Raw genomic sequence first — 19,854 nt, forward strand, 5'->3', positions numbered from 1 at the left:
CGCGATGTCTATTCACACTCCCGACACTTCGGTAAAGTTTGTGTGGGACTTCATCACAGCACAGCGAGATCTCGCAAGATCACGCTGTGCAGTGAATACAAATGGACATGAATGGAGAGAAGTATATGACACTGATTGGTCACTGATTGGTCAGCGTTATACACTCCTCTGTACAAGGCCCACTTGGTCAAAAGGTAAAAAACGCTCAGTTGTCAATTAAGAAACGAATTAGCATAAATCTAAAATTGCTCATAATTTGCTCAAAAATAATCGTTTTTCAAACTAAAAACCACGGTTATCTACATTACAGCGCTGATCAGATTATGTAGGAGATAGGGCACTTATAATCTGGTGACAGAGCCGTTAATTTACCCAGTTACTGCGGAGTTTCAAGGCTTAAGAAGCTATAGGGTGGCTACAGCATCTTAAGCCATGAAACGCAGCAGGCACTTAATGGGTTAAGAAGCTGCCTGGGAGAACGGGACTCCATATAAAATAATCTGTGTGTAATACTGGGAGTCCAGAGTTAGCAAACCCCAGCCCTCCTCACTGCTGCTCTTGTTCACTGTCGGCATTCATTGAAGTAGGTGCGCTGTGCAGCGGGTCTGCTTGTTAACCAAGCTTTTTTTTTTCTCTCCCCTGCTATTGGGCGGGGTCTGTAACGAATTCACGAATCTGGGCAATTCTAGAATCGTGACAACTTGAAATGGCGAACTAATCAAATGAATTTGATTAATCGCCCAGTCCTAATTGAAAGAATATGATCTTGTCCACAGGGAGAAGGACCGTGGCTGTCCTGGAGTTGAATATCATTCCCAAGAATTTTTTGAGTACTCCCTGTAAAATCCTTTTCTCGCCTAGTCCATGAAGGGACACAGACCATGTATATATGCTGTTGCCACTAGAAGTCGTGACAAAAAAAAATAAAATAGAAATAAAATTTCTGTAAAGAAACAGAATAGAAGGTAAACGGAAACAATATTAAAGCCAAATAAAAAAACGTCCAACTGACAGCCTTATCAACTGTACAAACAAGGGATGGGAGCTCTCAAAGGCCAGGACAAGAAAATGATTTTTCGGTGAGTACTCCAAATCCCACTTTTTCGTTCGTCTCATTGGGGACAAACCAGGGGACGTCCCAAAGCATTCCCTATGGATGGGAACAGGAGGACATGATTATTTAACTCCACAGATGCCTGAAAACCTTGCGACCAAGGGAAGCATCTGCTGATGCAATAAAGTGTGTACCCTGTAGAATTTGGTGAACGTGTGCAGAGACGAACAGGTGGCCGACTTGCACAGCTGAAGTGCAACAGCACAGGAAGCACAAACCACCCTAGTGGAATTGAGCGTAATCTGGAACGGAGGGTCGTTTCCCTTCACCTGATAGTCCTCATGGATGGTCAACCGAATCCATCGAGCGATCATAGCCTTAAAAGTCGCCAAACCCTTCATCGGACCCTCTTTGACAACAAGTAGAGACGAAACTGCGAAAAGAGTAAGTGAGCGAGAGGTAACTCCACAAGGCTTGGACATCATCCAGATTGTGAATTTTCCCTTAGGATGTACCGGAAAAAGGGAAGAAAGACAGCAAAATGATATCCTTGTTAAGGTGGAAGGAGGAGATCACCTTGGGCGGAAAGGAAGGAGCAGTACGTAGCACTGCCTTATCTTGGTGGAGAGTTGAATATGGCAGACGGCGGAGAAACCCTCTGGATATCAGTCACTGCCACAAAAAAAAACAAAAAAAAAAAAACAGCCTGCCAGGTGAGAAGGTGTAATTAGATTTCTGGGAGGGTCTCAAACGGGCCGACTGCAGCACAGAGGAAACCAGTCAAATCTCAAGTATCAATCGGAGGCTGTCAAGAGGGCACTGCGTAAGAAACCACCGCACATCAGACTTGGACGTGATCTATTATACAGTATAGACAATGCAGACACCTACCCCTTGAGAGAACATAGGGCAAGACTGAAATCCAACCTTTACTAAAAGGAACGACAGAATCCTAGACAGAAAAACAAAAAACAAGGGAGGAACGTGCCGGTCCACATGGCACCGCAAGTACGCCTTCCAAGTACGGTGGTAAATGAAGCAGCTTAAGGCTTCAGCATTGCGTGGATCACCCACTCCAAGCAGCACCGTGGTTTTCCATTATTGTCCAATAGATTAAAGTCCCACCTCAGTGACCCGCACCTATCTCTAGAACGGGGCCCCCTAAAACCAGTTCTACCTTGCTTGGCTTCCACTGCCTCCCGGGCACTTCCTGATTAAGAAGCAGTCGAGTTTGAAGCAGTCGAGTTTGAAGCAGTCGAGTTTGAAGCAGTCGAGTTTGAAGCAGTCGAGTTTGAAGCAGTCGAGTTTGAAGCAGTCGAGTTTGAAGCAGTCGAGTTTGAAGCAGTCGAGTTTGAAGCAGTCGAGTTTGAAGCAGTCGAGTTTGAAGCAGTCGAGTTTGAAGCAGTCGAGTTTGAAGCAGTCGAGTTTGAAGCAGTCGAGTTTGAAGCAGTCGAGTTTGAAGCAGTCGAGTTTGAAGCAGTCGAGTTTGAAGCAGTCGAGTTTGAAGCAGTCGAGTTTGAAGCAGTCGAGTTTGAAGCAGTCGAGTTTGCGGAGCTACGCTGTTTCCGTAACTCCCATATAAGTGATGGGGAGTTATGGAAACAGTGTAGCACAGCAAACTACGCGCTCTGTGCTACGCTGTTTTTGTAACAACCATTCACTTCTATGGGAGTGACGGAAAAGCGTAGCTCAGCGAGTTCGACTGCTTCTGTAACTCCCAGCCACCTAATTAGATAGTGGCCGGGAGGCAGCAGGAGCCGAGCAAGGTACAACGGTGGAACCCACATCTATCGGACATTTATGGCATGTCCTAGGGATATGCAATAAATGTCCAAGATAGGAAAACCCCCTTTAAAATATAGATCGTTGGATTCTGTGCTATTTGTTAGGAGATAAAACCATCTATTACCTGGCCAGGTTTATTCATATATATTTATGAACTGTTTTTGTAGTCCTGAAAGGACGGACAATAGTCTAGAAAATTATACTTCTATAGTGGCATTAAATAAATCTGGTTGAACATCTCAGGATGAAGGTGATCCGTCCACCACTGAGCAAATTGCAACCAAATTATCCACCCCTCGGATGTGCACTGCGGAAACGTGGAATTACGCCCACTCCAGAACTCTGGCTGCCTCCACCATTGCTGTTGGCCTTCTCATTCTTCCTTAATTATCTAGAAAGACTCGTGCCATTGTCCGTCTGGACGCCGATCGACAGGACAGAATAGTTGTTTAGTGACAGACAAAGGAATATATCGCGTACAACTCCAAAATGTTGATGGGAAGACAGGATTCTTGACTGGCACGGTACGTCACATACAACAAACGGAGTGTAGTACTCAGTGGTGAGAAATAGGTGTATTTACTGATCGGTATAGGAACCACTTCAAATCATCTGGGACTGGACAAAACAGATCTGTTCTCTCAGAAGTGATTAGACGACTGTCCGAGTGCTGCGATTCTTTGGAAAGGGTCTCTTCAAAATCTCCGTAGTCAGGGAAAACCACTGCTGACACCTGTAGCGGAAGAAGACTTTCTCCTGAGTAGGCAAGGAGACCTCATCCTTGACAAGAAGGGTATATCACACAGCACAGATTAGATTCTGCATGTCAGAAGCCAGCTTTGAATCCCGATCGGACTCAGAATCCCAGTGGAAGCACTCCCCTCCGGAGGCCAGTTGCTGTACTTGCAGGAGAACTCTGAGACTTAAAGAGGCTCTGTCACCAGATTTTGCAACCCCTATCTGCTATTGCAGCAGATAGGCGCTGCAATGTAGATTACAGTAACGTTTTTATTTTAAAAAAATGAGCATTTTTGGCCAAGTTATGACCATTTTTGTAGTTATGCAAATGAGGCTTGCAAAAGTCCAAGTGGGTGTGTTTAAAAGTACAAGTCCAAGTGGGTGTGTATTATGTGCGTACATCGGGGCGTTTTTAATACTTTCACTAGCTGGGCGCTCTGATGAGAAGTAACATCCTCTTCTCTTCAGAACGCCCAGCTTGTGACAGTGCAGATCTGTGACGTCACTCACAGGTCCTGCATCGTGACGGCCACATCGGCACCAGAGGCTACAGCTGATTCTGCAGCAGCATCAGCGTTTGCAGGTAAGTCGATCTTACCTGCAAACGCTGATGCTGCTGCAGAATCAACTGTAGCCTCTGCTGCCGATGTGGCCGTCACGATGCAGGACCTGTGAGTGACGTCACAGATCTGCACTGTCACAAGCTGGGCGTTCTGAAGAGAAGAGGATGTTACTTCTCTTCACAGCGCCCAGCTAGTAAAAGTATTAAAAACGCCCCGATGTACGCACCTAATACACGCCCACTTGGCCTTTTACTTTTAAACACACCCACTTGGACTTTTGCAAGCCTCATTTGCATAATTACAAAAATGGTCATAACTTGGCCAAAAATGCTCGTTTTTTAAAAATAAAAACGTTACTGTAATCTACATTGCAGCGCCTATCTGCTGCAATAGCAGATAGGGGTTGCAAAATCTGGTGACAGAGCCTCTTTAAAGGGGTTTTCGCACTAAGCACATTTATCAGCTATCCATTGGATAGGGGATGAACGTATATTTTTTGGCGGCCTTACCGATTACTAGAACAAGGGTCCCGAGGCCCATTGCCCCATGCTGGACAATAATGAGTAGGATTTTGAATGGAGAGGCGGTCGCACATGTGCGCGGTTTCTCCGTTCAGGTGCCTACAGGGCTGATTTCCAAAAAGTATATACCTGATACATTGTGAAAATGCGATCTTGCACTTTACAGTAATACAATTTTGCATTAAAGCCTAATGGTTTGTAAAATATGCATAAAAATTCACGTTTGTAGCTAAAAGTCTGAACCAAAGAGAGCCACAGATGCACAACACCTCAAAAAAACCAAAACGTATCTAAAAGCCACTTATGCTTATGTCGACATGCACATGACTTTAGATATTCACCAGAACTGAAGAAACCAAAACTCTCCATAATCCAGAGGCCGACAGTCGTATTGACAAATGGACCAATTACGTGCAAGGAGCGATAAGATGTGCAATAACCCCCCTCCCCCAAATGTGAGAGCAGTCTCCTCAGTAATAGGGGTAAAAACGAAAAATGCTGGGGGAGGAGTGCCACTTGAAGGCTGTACAAAGGGAGAGCTGACAATAACGGACATAGTTTTTTTTTATGCTATAACTTGCATCTGTCATGTTTTATTATTTCAGCCAGTTATCAGCCGCAACAAAGTGTGCATGACTAGTTCGGAATTTGAAGGCTAATAGTTTGCCACTTTGTCTAGGAGAATTATTTTTTTTGATGGTAGGATTATTGATACAACATTTTTAATGCACATTTGATTGGCCAGGATTGTATTCTAAAGTGTGTGGAACGATTTAGCGACTAAATCAGTGCTGCAATGATCCAAGGCTTTGTCACCGCTACAGAAAGATTCTATGTTTTAGCAAACACGTACCTTCAAGGCATCAACTTGTAGAACAAGTTTTTCAATAAGTGATCTCTGATCTTCAGCCCACGGTGGTGGTGTTTTTGACAAGGACTATAAGGCAAGCAATAAAACAATACATAAACAAAAATGCAGACACTTGACCATAATTAATATTTGTACAACTTTATTGGAATTAAAGGCTATAAAAACCCTTTCCTTCCATTATTTTTTGCAAACGTATGTATTTTGGCCTATAAATCAACTTTTTAATCTACTATATCTTTTGTGGATAGTTTTTGAGATGCAGCTGCTATGCGTCCACTTTGCCTAGAAGCTGCATCTCAGAGCCTTAACTTAAATTAGATTAGTAGGGTGATCCTGTAAAGGTTTTTATAGCCTGTAAGCATTATACATCAAAACTTGGTACTAATGGAATATATGGTAATACCTTTTGTGCTTTGCTAGGAAACACTGTAAACTTTGAGGGAGATGGAGTAGAATGCTTTATGGCCGAGGCAGACATGAAGGACTGTGTGTCTCTGAAGTTTGGGCTATCAACTTCACCAAGATTTTTCTTCACTTCATCCAGCATCTCTTCAACAGATTCAACAGGTACAGGAAGCTAAAACAAGATTAAAAAAAAAATATATATTTTTTTTTTTATATATGCTGCTACCACTAGAAGGCTCGACACTAAATAGTTGGCCCTCCTACAGTATACATTCTATCTTCATGCACTGAGCTACATAGTTTGTAGAGAAGCAGTAGAAGTAGCAAAACACAAGGCAACAGATAAGACAAATATCAGAAATCAGATAAAAGAACCATGTATGACGGGAAACCTTATCAAGCGTATAACAAAGGGTGGGAGCGGTGTCCCACAATGAACTGGACGAGAAAAGGATTTTACAAAAAGAGTACTAAAAAAAAGCCCCTTTTTTCATTAGTCTCATTGGGTGGGGGGGGGGGGGGACACAGACCGCGAGATGTACCACCACAGTCCCCATGTATGAGAAGCGAAAAAAAGAACGAAAGAATCTACTCCACAGATGCGTGCAATACCTTGCGACCATGGGAAGCACAGATGAAAAAGGTTGTACCCAGTAAGATTTTGTAAACTTGTGCAGAGGCACCCAGGTTGCTGCCTTGCACAGCTAAGAAACTAGATAGCGCACAGCCCAGGAAGCACCAACTGCCCTAGTGCAATGAGTCGTAATTTGGAATGGGAAATTAGCAAGAACCAGACCCGCAAAGCGTGGAAAAAATCCAAACTGCCGAGAGCGCTCCTTACGCTGGACCCGAGGGGGGCAAAAAGGACGGCTAGACAAATATCCTTGTTTAGGTGGAAGGAGACCACCTTTGCCTTTAATCTACTGTATAGAGTGAAATACGGTGGACAACAAGACCGGGCCATCAGCTCAAAAATTATGGAGAGAGGTCGCAGCCACGAGGAAAACCACCTTCAAGGTGAGAAGATGCAATGAGATATCTAGAAGAGGTTCAAATGGAGCGGTCTACAGCGCAGAGAGATCCATGGTAAGATCTCAAGTCGTAATTGGGGAAGACAGGGGGGCACTGCGTGGGCAATCCCCTGCAAGTAAGACTGGACATCGGTTTTGGATGCCAAAGGTCTATTGTATATAGGCAGCGCGGACACTTGCACTTTGAGGGTAAGACTGTGTGAAGGATCGCCACTATGTATATTTGTGTGCTTGCAAAAATTATTATTATTCTTACATAAAGCTTCTCAGTATATCATATTCTGCTATAATGCTATGTAGTATGATAAGATGGCACAAGATGGCGCCGGAGCATGAGACAACACCCTGGAATGCGAAAATAGCAACATGCAGTTTTAACCCACAAACTTCTATAAACGTACTGAACAAATAAGAAAATGGCATGTTTGAACAAGAACCAATTAGCACCTTGGAGGTGTCACAAGATTATATACTGATAATTGACGCCATTTTTGCTATATAAGTTTTGCCTTGTTTTAAATAAAGTTGTTGTGCTCCTATCTCATCGAGAGAGGATATTCTACCTGAGCTCGGCTTCTGGTGTAATTCTTCCCGCGCTACTCGGTGAAAACCAGGCTGACTAACTGGGAACGAGGATCTAAAACTTCACAACTGCAATCCAACAACTTCCTGGCAAAACACTAGATGCCTAGGAAGAAATGCACAAAAGGAGGAAGATGCCGATCCTTACACGCTCCTAAATACATTTCCCAAATGCGTGGTAAATGCTAGCAAGAAAACAAAACAATGGTTTCTGTGCCTTCCACATTGTGTGTATCACCCGTTGCGATAACCCTCATGCTTTTAGAACGGCGGCTTAGATAGCCAAGCCGTTAAACCTAGTGACTGTAAAAATCAGGTGGAAGAGAAAGGGAGGAAACTGCCGGGGAACATCGGCCAGTAGTTACTCTGCCAGTCCGGAGGGACAAGAATGGCTAGAATATACTCAGCCTTGAGCCTCCTGAGGAGCTTGGAAAAAAGGTAGCAGAGGGGGATACAGGTAAAATCAGGCTGAATTAATGAGAATCTGTCACTAGGTTTATATTGCCCTGAGGGCAGCATAAAGTAGTGCCAGCAAAACAGATTCCAATGCCGTATTCCTTGTTAGTAGCGAGTGACAAGCGCTAGATGAAGCGCAAGAATATGGAGAACTACGGAGTCCTCATATTGATGAGCTGCTGTTAGCCCCTCCTACTTGCCGAGGTTGGGAGCTTTCTCCCATGCACAGTATGGGGAGAAAGCTGTCAATCAGCGGCGGGTGTGGAGGGGAAAGTGATACAGCAGTCTCTGGCACGAAGGCAGTATAAACCTGGTGACAAATTCACTTTAATGCAATGGGGCCACCAGAGCGTCGATATTGTATGTGTCGGGCTTCCAAGACCGGGAAAGAGAAGACTATGGCTATGTGGACTTTCTGGCGCCCAGATTCAGAGTACCACACCTGGAACAAATGAGGTCAAAACATCTTGTGATAAGCCACTCAAACTGTCCGCGACTGAAAAAGAGCAGGAAGGGAAGTTCTGCCCACTCCAGAATCTTGAGAGTTTCCACCATTACTGCTAAACTTCTCATTGGTGAGTAAAATAAAAGACAGCCAGAAAGGTTGCCCAGTGGACACAGAAATATTGCCCTCATTTCCGGGATGTTGATGGGAAGATAGGATTCATGATGAGAGGCCTTGAGCCGTGAGATTCCAGAAGGCACCCCCCCCCAACCCCTGAAGGCAGGTGTCCATGTAGAGGACTTGCCAGCGGAGTGGGAGAAAGAAGCGGTCACAAGGGTTTCCTGGGAAGGAGAGCCAACACTGAAGAGAGCACGTACCATCAATTGAACATCTGACTCGGTTCAGTGAATCTGGAAAGTGGTTCCTTTGGGGGAGGGTCCCCCTCTGGAGAGGGCGAGTGTGAAACTGGATAAAGGAGGTAGCCTTGATGTAAGTCACCATGGTGCCTAGAACCTTATTGCAAAAGACAGAGGGCCCAGTCTCAGAGCGTGGACTCTGCTCGAACGTGGACCGCTTCTCCAGAGAACATGGCACCCGAGATGAGTCGGTGACTAATACGACCTTCATGAAAATAAGTCTCAAGGAGTCAGACAAGACTTGGAGACAATAATAATAATAATAATAATAATAATAATAATCTTTATTTATATAGCGCCCACATATTACGCAGCACTTTACAATTTAGAGCGAACAATCCAATCCAAGCGAAACAAGTCAGGGTATCCAGAGTGATCTGTAGACTGGTAAAGGTTGTCCTCACAGGATGGGGACATGAGAATATCGGCCAGATAGGGTACAACTGAAGTCCCTCTGGAGTGATAAAGCACCATAACCACTGATACAATTTTGGTTAGGTGGCTTCAAAGGAGTACAAAGATGGCAGAACTGGGGTCCTTCATTAGGCCCCAGGCTGCCATGACGACCATCGGTACTCCTCCATCGTGTACCCCCCCTGATTCTAACAATTTAAACGCTGTGATTGACCATGGCATTTAAGGTGTTAAACAGGCGGAATCAAAGTGATCTTTGATTCCGCCCATTGCAGTGAGGTGTCGGCTGCCGTCACCGACTGAGTATGGAGCGCGCTCAGCCCGTGAGCCTGCTCCATACTGTCCCCCCCCTTTTAATGACACAGCCTGTTTTGGCCTTATGGACACAGCCAACTTTTTTCAAATCTGACATGTCACTTTTATGTGGTAATGACTTTGGAATGTTTTTTATTTATCCAAGCGCTTTGGAGATTGTTTTCTTGTGACACATTGTAACTTTTTGTTCGTGGTAAAATATGGTCGATACATTCAGTTTATTTGTGAAAAACACCAAAATTAAGAGAAAATGTTAAAATGTATCTGCTTGACAGATCGAAACACCACACAAAATAGTTACAAGTGAACATTTACCATACGTCTACTTTACATTGGCATCGTATTTTGAACGTCCTTTTATTTTTCTAGGATATTACAAGGCGTTTAACTTTAGAAGCGATGTCTCACATTTTCAATAAAATTTCCAAAACCTGTATATTTTTATTTTTTTTAAGGGACCAGTTCAGTTCTGAGGTGGCTTGGAGAGCTCTATATATTACAAGCTCTATATATTAAAAATTCACAGGAATTGAAGCAGAGGTGAAACGTACAAATTATTTTTTTGCACAGAAATTAAACTTTAAATCCTTTTTTTCTGTAACAGGTTTTACCATAGAAACGCAACTCAATATTTATTGCCCAGATACTGTAGTTTTTAGAAATATCCGAAATGTGGCCTTAGTGTGCTAATGGACTGAAGCACCGGCCTCAGAAGCAAAAGAACACCTAAAGGATTATGGGGCCTCCTTTTCATTAGAATATATTTTAGGCACCATGTCAGGTTGGAGGTGGTCTTGTGGTGCTAAAACAGCGGAAACACTCCAAAAATGTCACAATTTGGCAAACTAGATCCCGCATGGAACTTAGAAGGGTATAATGAGAAATTAGACCATTTTTTTTGCTAAATGTTGTGGAATTAGGCCGTAAAAATTAAAAGCATTTTCCACTAAAATGTTGAATTTTCTCATTTTCACAAGGAAGAAAGAAAAAAGGATCTCAACATTTTTTTTTTACGGACCAGAAAAGCAGTTTCTCCTGAGTACGGCAATACTCCATATGTGGTCATAAACTGCTGTTTGGACACACAGCGGGGCTCAGAAAGGCAGGAGCGTGATTTGGCATGATGGTTTCCATGTCACATTTGCAGAGCCCCTTAGTCACTTTTATGTGGTTTCCACTGTACTGATACCTGTTTTGGACACTACACCCCTCAGGGCATCTAGGGGTGTAGTGCGCATTTTGGCCCCTCAGGTGTTTGAGATTTAACTAGAATTAGGCAGTAAGAATAAAAAGTAATTTTCCCAAAAATGTCGTTTGAGCTCCCAGTTTATTTTCACAAGGGTTAACAGGAGAAAAACTACCACACAATTTGTTACTCCATATGGCACATGGCAGACCTCAGAAGGGAAGGAGCGCCAATTGGCTTATGGACAGCAGATTTTGCTGAATTGGTGTTTGTGTGCCATGTCACATTAGCAAAACCGCTGAGGTACCCAAGTAAAGTGGAAACGCCCGAGAAATTACCCCATTTTGGAAACTACACCACTTACTGCATTTATCATTTGCCTGGAAATATAACGGGGCTTAGAAGTGGACAATGCGCATTTGAGGCCTCTTAGCGATTTTTACAGCATTGACCCACACTTGCAGGGCTCGGAGGTCAAATAGTAAAACAAACGCCCAAGTAGTGACCCATATTTTTGTAATTACACCCCTTAAAGCATTTTATTAGGGGTGTAGTGAGCATTTTGAACCCACAGGTGTTTTTTCATTTGAAATTAATGCACAGCGGATAGTGCAATGTGAAAATTGCAATTTTCCACTGATACACCATTTTAGCGTACAATCGGTTATGACCAGTTTGTGGAACTGTAGATATATACTTCAAACTGTTAAGCGGGTTCTCCCGGATATAGGAATGCATCATATGTGAAAGTAAACTGCTGTTTGGGCACAGTGTAGAGCTCAGAAGGGAGGGAGCGTCAGTTGGCTTTTGGAGTGCGGAATATGCTTGGTAGTAGTTCTGTTTGGGGTTTTTGCTGGTATTTCAGTTTATAATGTGGGGGCATGCGTAAGCTGTGTGGAGTACATCATGGTATGATATGGTGGTATTATAATGCGGTAAAACCACAGGTACGTGGCCAGTGTTGCACGGATAAATGGTGCCTAATCTTATCCCCTTTTCGAACACAAACCTGCACATGTTCGCCATATTCTGAGAGCCAGAACTTTTTTTTTTAATGCTTTGCAACAGAGTTGTGAGAGCACTTATTTTTTTGCTTTAGTTTTCATTGGTGCCATTTTGGGGTATATGCAACTCAAAAACCACTTTTTAGTCTTTTTTTTTGGCAAGGTGACCAAAAACAGCAATTCTAATATTGTTTATTTCTTTTTTTTAGTGTTCACCGTGCGCTATAAATTACATATTTACTTTATTCTTTGGCTCGATACGATTAGGATAATACTATATGTATATAGTTTTGTTTTTTTTATGTTTTAGAGCATTTGGATAATAGTCACTTTTTAAAAACAAAAATATATATTTTTTGTGCCACCATATTCTAAGAGCCATAACTAATTTTACCATCAAAAACAGTAGTTTAAGGGCTTTTTTTCCCATGAGATCCCTTTTAATCTTTTATTGGTACTATTATTGGGTACATGCCACTTTTTGATCACTTTTTGTTTTGTGCGAAACAGTTTATTGTATTACAGCGTTCACCGTGCAGGAAAAACATGGTGTTTTATAGTTTGGATAGTTACAAACGCGGCAATACCGAATATGCATACTTTTTTTTTTAATGTTTTCATTTTTTTCTAGAATAAAAGACTCATTATGGGAAAGAAGGCGGTTATTGTTATAAACTTGAAACTTATTTTATTCTTTTGTACATTTTTATTTACTTTTTTTTGTCCCACTAGGGGACTTTAAGGTCTGCATCACTAATCTAGAGTCTAATACACTGCATAACCTACGTAGAGTCACTGACAGCAAGTCTAATATGGCCTGCATCCGGCAGGGCCTGATAAGCTTCCGTACTTGGTAGACCAAGAGGCTTAGAAACCATCGGCACCAATGCAATTAAGTTGCGGGTGTGCCGATTGGCTGGACACCACCTAAATGCCACGGTCGCTGTGGACCATGGCATCTAAGGGGTTAATGGTGGGAATTGGAGCTGCCTTTACAGCAGGGTGTCCGTAGTAATATGCAGATTACAACCGCTGGTGACGGCGCGGTCTTCTGAGCCCGCTCCTTCACTGTCACGTACAGTTACGTGACGTTACGCTAAATAGTTGGCTGCAATGCCGTAACTGAGCGTGACATTTCATTAAGGGGTTAAACAGGCTGTGATAGACCAATTTCTCTTCAGCAGCGAAGAGCAATACTTGGTTACATAGAAGCTAAATGGTTTGGCTGCAGGACGCGTTCTAGGCTGAGGACCAAGAGCAGCCTATTGACAACCTCGGGTAATAAATCAAAAAGACTGCATCAAATAATGTAAATAGAAGATGGGATTACCCTTCCAGTCAATAAAGGATCCGTGGAAACTTCATCAAGAATCTTCATCAGGTAATATTTCTGTTTCTGTAAGCAGTTTTGATATTCCTCTTGCTCTTCTGGGGGTGGAATCTCATTGTCCAAATCCTCTACTTTTTGCTGGTAAACCTGAAAGTAACTACACACTTAAGATGAGGCAAAAAAAAAAAAACCATAAAAAAAGATGCAGTGAAACTAAAACAGCCAGATTCTTGTTTTACTGCTTTTGGCTGCTTTCACAAGAGTGCTTTTTTGTGCCCGTATTACGGGTGCAACACCCAGGCCTCCCAAGATTCATTAGAATGGGAGTTAGAACACCATAAAAGTCTTTGGTGCTTCAACTCCCACCTAAAAGGACGTCTGGGTGTATTGTCCATAATACAGAGGCAAAAAAAGCACTCGTATTACCTCCATGTTAAAGCGGCTTAAAAGAGGTATTCCAGATTAAAAGGGGTATTTAGGATTAGAAAAACAGGACTACTTTTTTCCTAAGATAGTACCACACATGTTCATGGGTTGTGTCTTGTATTGTAGCTCGGCTCCCTTGGGTTGAATTGAACTGAGCTGCAATACCAACAAGGAGCACTGTTTTGGGAAGAAAGGAGACATTTTTTCTAATTCTTCGCAGAATACAAAAAAAAAAAAAAAAGTCTACCTTTTTCAATATGCTTTCTGTATCTTCCTCACTGGTACATAAACAATAAGTTTCTCTTAAATTACAGCAAGCAGAGATCTTCAAAACCATGAGGTAACGATGTAGAAAGTACGTTGGAAAAATATAGGACTTATTATACAAAGAAGAATTTATTTAATTGCAGCTAGTTAGAAGAAACCGATGGCCTATTCTAAGGAAAGTGAAAGGCCATCAATATCGGATTGCTGGAGGTGTGACTTAACATACCCGCCAATCAGCTTTTTGAAGGGGCCTCAGCGCTTATGCGAGCTTCCCCTTTATTCCTTACCTGCTGCGTACTGTGAATCGCTGACACACTTCTCCAATTAAAGTGAAAGAGAGAATGTTGTAATACTGTGAATAGCTACAAGTGTCAGCGATTCACAGTATGAGCAATGACAGGAATGAAAGGGAAGCAGCGCTCGCATGCAAGCGCCGAGGCCCCTTTCAAAACAGCTGATCGGGGGGTTTGCGGAGGGTCCAACCCCGACTGATCAGCATTTGATGGTCTTTCCGGAGGATAGGCCATCAAATTCTTCTAACTGGGAAAGGGATAGTTAAGACAACCCCTTTAAACAAAATAGTAATAACACAATTAAAGCATCAGATGTCCTTTTAAACTCATGTCTACACTGACTGTGCCAAAAGTTGTCTAAATCAAAGTTTCATTAGATAATTGACTTGCTGTTTCACACACCGAAAAATAATTCCAATAGCTTTCAGAACAAGCATACATACCAAAGCAAGATTCCAATAGGAATCCACACTTTTAATGGCTTCTAGGGCTTGTATAGCATCATCAAGTTTTCCTTCAATAAGATCAATTTTTGCAAATGCAATGCCTGCTTCATCTTCCAAATCTCTGACCGCAGATAGCTGTAAAATAAAATAAATTAGAATCAAATATTTTAGAATGAAAAGAATATTCAGGTGCTATAGAAGCCCTCTTGTATACAACTGGATGCCTGCCGGCAAAATAAGCCCTCTTTTTCCAACTATCGTGAACAATGAAATAACAAATCTTTATTATGCTATATAAGCAACCAGACAAACCACATAGAAATTAAAAAGGCCATGCGTGCTGCTGGAAATGATCAGCGTAATGCAATATCTTATGGTACGTATGAGTGTGGATATTCAGAGTGTCAGCGGCTGCAGAACGCTGCACCTACACTAATTGCCCAGTACAAAGATCCAGCAGTAAAGCATGTTTTTAAAATTCAAAGAAGCCCCCCCCCCCGACATGTTTCGATACAAATGTAGCATCATCAGGGGTGTAGGGGCTAATGACGGCGCACCGCGGATTTCCTATTCTTAAATACACTGCAAACATGCAGGTGATGATTCCGTAAGATACAACCAATGGGAGTCGGGTGAAGAGCCAAACCCCCACTAGTGTGATGGACAGATATACAAGCAAATGAAAAGTCACTCTCTGAGCGACCAATAGGAGGCTGTTTTGTAGTGCCTGCGCAGTAGTGAGCACAGGCGCAATGTCAAGGTGTAGCAATGACAGAATTCAGAAAAGATCAAAATGTGCCTAGTGCGCATGCGTGAGGACTCATTCTCTTGCATCTGTATGCCAAGTCCTCACGCATGCGCACTAGGGACATTTTGATCTCTTCTGAATTCTTTTATTGCTAGACCTAGACATCGCGCCTGTGCTCACTACTGCGCAGGCACCACAAAACAGCCTCCTATTGGTCGCTCAGAGTGTGACTTTTCATTTGCTTGTATATCTGTCCATCACTATGGGGGTTTGGCTCTTCACCCGGCTCCCATTGGATGTATCTTACAGAATCATCACCTGCATGTTTGCAGTGTATTTAAGAATAGGAAATCCGCGGTGCGCCGTCATTAGCCCCTACACCCCTGAGGATGCTACATTTATAGCGAAACATGTCGGGGGGGGCTTCTTTGAATTTTAAAAACATGCTTTACTGCTGGATCTTTGTACTGGGCAATTAGTGTAGGTGCAGCGTTCTGCAGCCGCTGACACTCTGAATATCCACACTCATACGTACCATAAGATATTGCATTACGCTGATCATTTCCAGCAGCACGCATGGCCTTTTTAATTTCTATGTGGTTTGTCTGGTTGCTTATATAGCATAATAAAGATTTGTTATTTCATTGTTCACGATAGTTGGAAAAAGAGGGCTTATTTTGCCGGCAGGCATCCAGTTGTATATATTGTCCATGTGCCCACCAACTATTAGGGTCTCTTTCTTTGTTCTTGTGCATCGAAGCCCACTTGCACAAGACCGATGTGTCATTAGGGCCGTTTTTAACGGTGTCCGAGTGGCACCCGATAGTCTTCACGGACCCATTCACTTTAGCGGGTGAATCGGGTCCATGAAAACGGACCCGATTCTCCGTTCCGAGAAAATATAGGATGTCCTATCTTTCCACGGATCACGGACGGGACTTGGCTGGCGCACACGGTCGTGTGCATGAGGCATTAGGGTTTATTCACATATGGCAGATCTGGTACATTCATCTGAATGGGGCTTGCAGAAACCCACGAATGGGATAGATTTTTCAGTAGCAGAAAATGTCTGCAACAAACCTGCAGAAGGTATTGTAAATATACCCGGATAAATTTGCATAAGGTCTGCTTTAGTATTAACAGTCTGTTGTATTTGTGACACTTACCAGAGATAATGAAACGTTTGCTCTAACATAGGGAAAACAACCCCGATTTTGAAACAAATTCACACAACGATATAACAAAGACTCAAGACATATTATACAAAGCTGATACCTTAATATCTTTGCTGTGGAAATGTTTGAACAGAGGGTCAACTGGCTCAGGAATGCTCCTCTTCTGCTTGACTAGATCCAGCAGAGGCAATACTTTCTTCCAATAGTGAACACAGCGGACCATGTAATCCCTTCGGCCATAAAACGAATTTAAATTATTACCCTGCAGAGATGGAAGTTGTGGGGAAAATGCATTATATAGTAGCTATGTGCTTAAATATTCTCTGATCTTACTATGGGATGCATGACAATTATCCACACTTCACAAAGCAAACCTAGTCGCATGACAAGCAGCAAGAGGTAAAGAGGCTACCCCATGTCAATGAACTGGTCAGCAGACACACCAAACCTACATTGTTCTTAGGCCCTGTTCACATGGAGTTTGACACTTGTCGTGGAAACCATGTCGGAAAACACGCCAAAAAGCTGCCAAAACTCCTCACATTGATTTCAATGGGAGGCGGAGTATTTTTTTCCCCGCAAGCGACATGCTTTTATCTTCAGGCGTTTACGTCTCTGACCTCCCATTGACATCAATGGGAGTCAGAGAAAGCGTTTTTGCCTGCAGCGCTCAATGGCCTTGGGCGAAAAACGCCACGAAGAACACTGCAAACTGTGTGCAGGCAGATCAAAACCGGCCTCAAAATTCCAGACAGAATTTTGGCGTAGAATTTTCTGCTTGCAAAAAACAGTGTGAACGGGGCCTTAAACTGAACGTAGACAAAAGGCTGTTGACCAAAATTAACTGGCCAACATTCATCTTTCCAGACTGCTCCATTAACAGCCTGTTTATCTTTACGAAGGGGCACTATTTCTATAGAAGGGGGAGTTAAACGGCTGCCAGACAACGCTGGTGTCATTTATGTGGGAAAAGTAAAAGGATCGGACAGAGTCCATAGATTGTTGCTGAATACTAACTTTAATGGCAGCATCGATGACCATTCTCTAAGGTCTACGGTTAATCTCCTGGAAAGTACATGGTATTACAAGGACAATTCCCCTTGTAGTCTCACAAATTGTGAACTACACTAGTTGTATCCAATGTTCTGGATATTGTAGGTATAAGGTGAACTCTTTTACAACATGCACACTTACTGTATTGCTAAGACTTCTTGCCCAATGTATAAGAAGGGCAGGTTGCAGACCATGTTTTTCCAATGCTCGCAGAATGTTAAGTTCATGTTGGATCACAAGACGAAGCTTTGTTGCAGTACCAGGCCTAAATTTAAGCAGCAGTAAAGTTTATTAAATGTGATGTCAAACGTCTAGACTTATAGTAGTTTTAAAGTAATTACTACAACTTACTGAGCCATCTTATGAGTAAGGCTATAGATTGCATCCCACCAAGATCGCTGCTTGTCAGTAAACAGCTGCTTGCAGATAGGCAATGGTAGACAACGCGGTTGATGTCGGTCATTTAATGTATTAGAATTACCTTGTAGTTGAAGTTCACTAGTGTATACAACTGCCAATAAAAATACCTTGAATGAAAAAGGAATATACAAAAATTATAAGCAGTCGTGCACAAAAACCACAAAGTAGATAAAACCATCATCAGATGTATAAACTTTGTGGTCCCACAAACAAAAAAGGGGGGGGGAGAGATACCAAGCATATGAATTCAAAACAGCCATGGGTTGAGAAAATCGACTAACAGGTAATTATGACAACACTGAGGTTGACCCTCAACAACTATAATAGTATGGCAATCTGCTCCATAGAACGAGCCAGTCGGCTGGGTGTACCGATCCCACTAATCTATCCCCTTAGATGCCGCAATGAAAAGTGGCCACGCCATCTAAGTAGCTAGAAACAGGGGAACGGCCCCCTGTGACGTCGCATCATTCCCCCCCCCCTCCCGCGACGCGAACGCAGGGTGCCGATGTAGAATATAACATATTACAGATACGCTCAGGTCAGCTGCACTGAAAGCTGGTCCTGTGTGTCCGACAGGCAGGATCCGGCTAATAAAAATCAAATCTAAGTTCATGAACATAGATATAATAGTTATTAGCGAATTCCTGCATGTCAGAGTCAGCTAGGACAGCTTGTATGTATAGAGGATACATTGAAGCTGTATCTTAAAAAATAAACTTATTATTTTTTTTTCATAAATAAAACTGATGTTTTGAGTACTATCTATAAAACGACTTTTGTCCGGTTCATTGGGCGACAGACTGTGGGTATATGTGCTGCCACTAGGAGGCCTGTCACTAAGAATTTAAAATTATGGCTACTTCAAAAGGATGTACACTAGCTACAGACACTAAGCCGATTCATTATGTCCGTAAGCAGTAGGAGAAGCAGAAACGAGGTAAAGAGAAGTCAAAACTATATAGAGGAAAATCGCTCCAATTGGAAACCATGAAAAAAACCTTGAACAAACTAGTAGGAACTGTGTCCCCCCTTTAAACTGGATGAGAAAATGATCTTATGGGGAGTACTCAAAAAATCCTGTTTTCTCGTTGACTACATTAGAATACAGTAGGACGTCCTAAAGCAGTCCACATGGATAGGAACAGAAAGAATGGACATGGTCACCTATTCCACAGATGCCTGCAAAAACTTGCGTCCAAGGGTAGTGTCTGCAAAAGCAAAGTTGTGCACGATAGAACTTTACAAAAGTGTGCAAGAAAGACCATCTAGCCACCTTGTACACCTGAAGAGCAGAAGCTTGAATGCACACAGCACAGGAAGCCTGGTTGAGTGGGTTGTAACCAAAAAAGGGGGTACTTTACCCAGATTCTTGTAAGCCTTGCAAATAGCCATCCAAATCCATCGAGCAATAGTGGCTTTAGAGGACGGCAGCCCCTTCTTCGGAAACTCCGGGAGGATAAACAAGGAATCTGACCGACCAGAAGGAAGCGGTTACAGAAATGTAAGTCTGAAAGGTGCGGACAACATCCAGGTTGTGGAGGCAACGATCCCTCGAATGACTGGCAGATGGACAAAAGTACGGCAGGACTATGTCCTCATTTAGGTAAAAGGCTCAGAAGAAATAAGGCAGACAAGAGGGCACCGTACGGAGCACCGCCTTATCCTAATGAAAAGTCAGGAATGGAGAGCAGCATGACAAGCGCCAGTTCAGAAACCCTGAGGAAAGTTACCAGAAAAAATACTTTCCACGAAAAAGGCAAAGGGAGACCTTTCGCAAAAGTTCGAATGGAGCAGATTGCAGAACATCCAAAACCAAGTAAAGATTCCATGAAGGAATCGGACGATAAAAGGAAAACCACGTGAACATTCCCCTGTAAAAAGTCTTGACTTCGGACTTCGAGGCCAAT

General features: G+C 42.8%; 1 protein-coding gene across 2 annotated transcripts in view; it reads right to left on the bottom strand.

Annotated features, from left to right (window-relative positions):
• LOC142742665 (E3 SUMO-protein ligase RanBP2-like) overlaps positions 1-19,854 on the bottom strand; it is a 186,206-nt gene that overhangs the window by 108,375 nt on the left and 57,977 nt on the right. For both annotated transcript variants that reach the window (XM_075852663.1, XM_075852662.1), the window contains exons 11-17: positions 17,876-18,051; positions 17,666-17,789; positions 16,572-16,733; positions 14,546-14,683; positions 13,117-13,263; positions 5,936-6,109; positions 5,515-5,598 (exon numbers count right to left, since the gene is read on the bottom strand). In XM_075852663.1, coding sequence (XP_075708778.1) covers positions 5,515-5,598; positions 5,936-6,109; positions 13,117-13,263; positions 14,546-14,683; positions 16,572-16,733; positions 17,666-17,789; positions 17,876-18,051 — 1,005 coding nt within the window. The remainder of the gene's footprint in view (positions 1-5,514; positions 5,599-5,935; positions 6,110-13,116; positions 13,264-14,545; positions 14,684-16,571; positions 16,734-17,665; positions 17,790-17,875; positions 18,052-19,854) is intronic.

The sequence above is a fragment of the Rhinoderma darwinii genome, chromosome 2 (genome assembly GCF_050947455.1).
Source record: "Rhinoderma darwinii isolate aRhiDar2 chromosome 2, aRhiDar2.hap1, whole genome shotgun sequence".
In the NCBI taxonomy this organism is placed as follows: domain Eukaryota; kingdom Metazoa; phylum Chordata; class Amphibia; order Anura; family Rhinodermatidae; genus Rhinoderma; species Rhinoderma darwinii.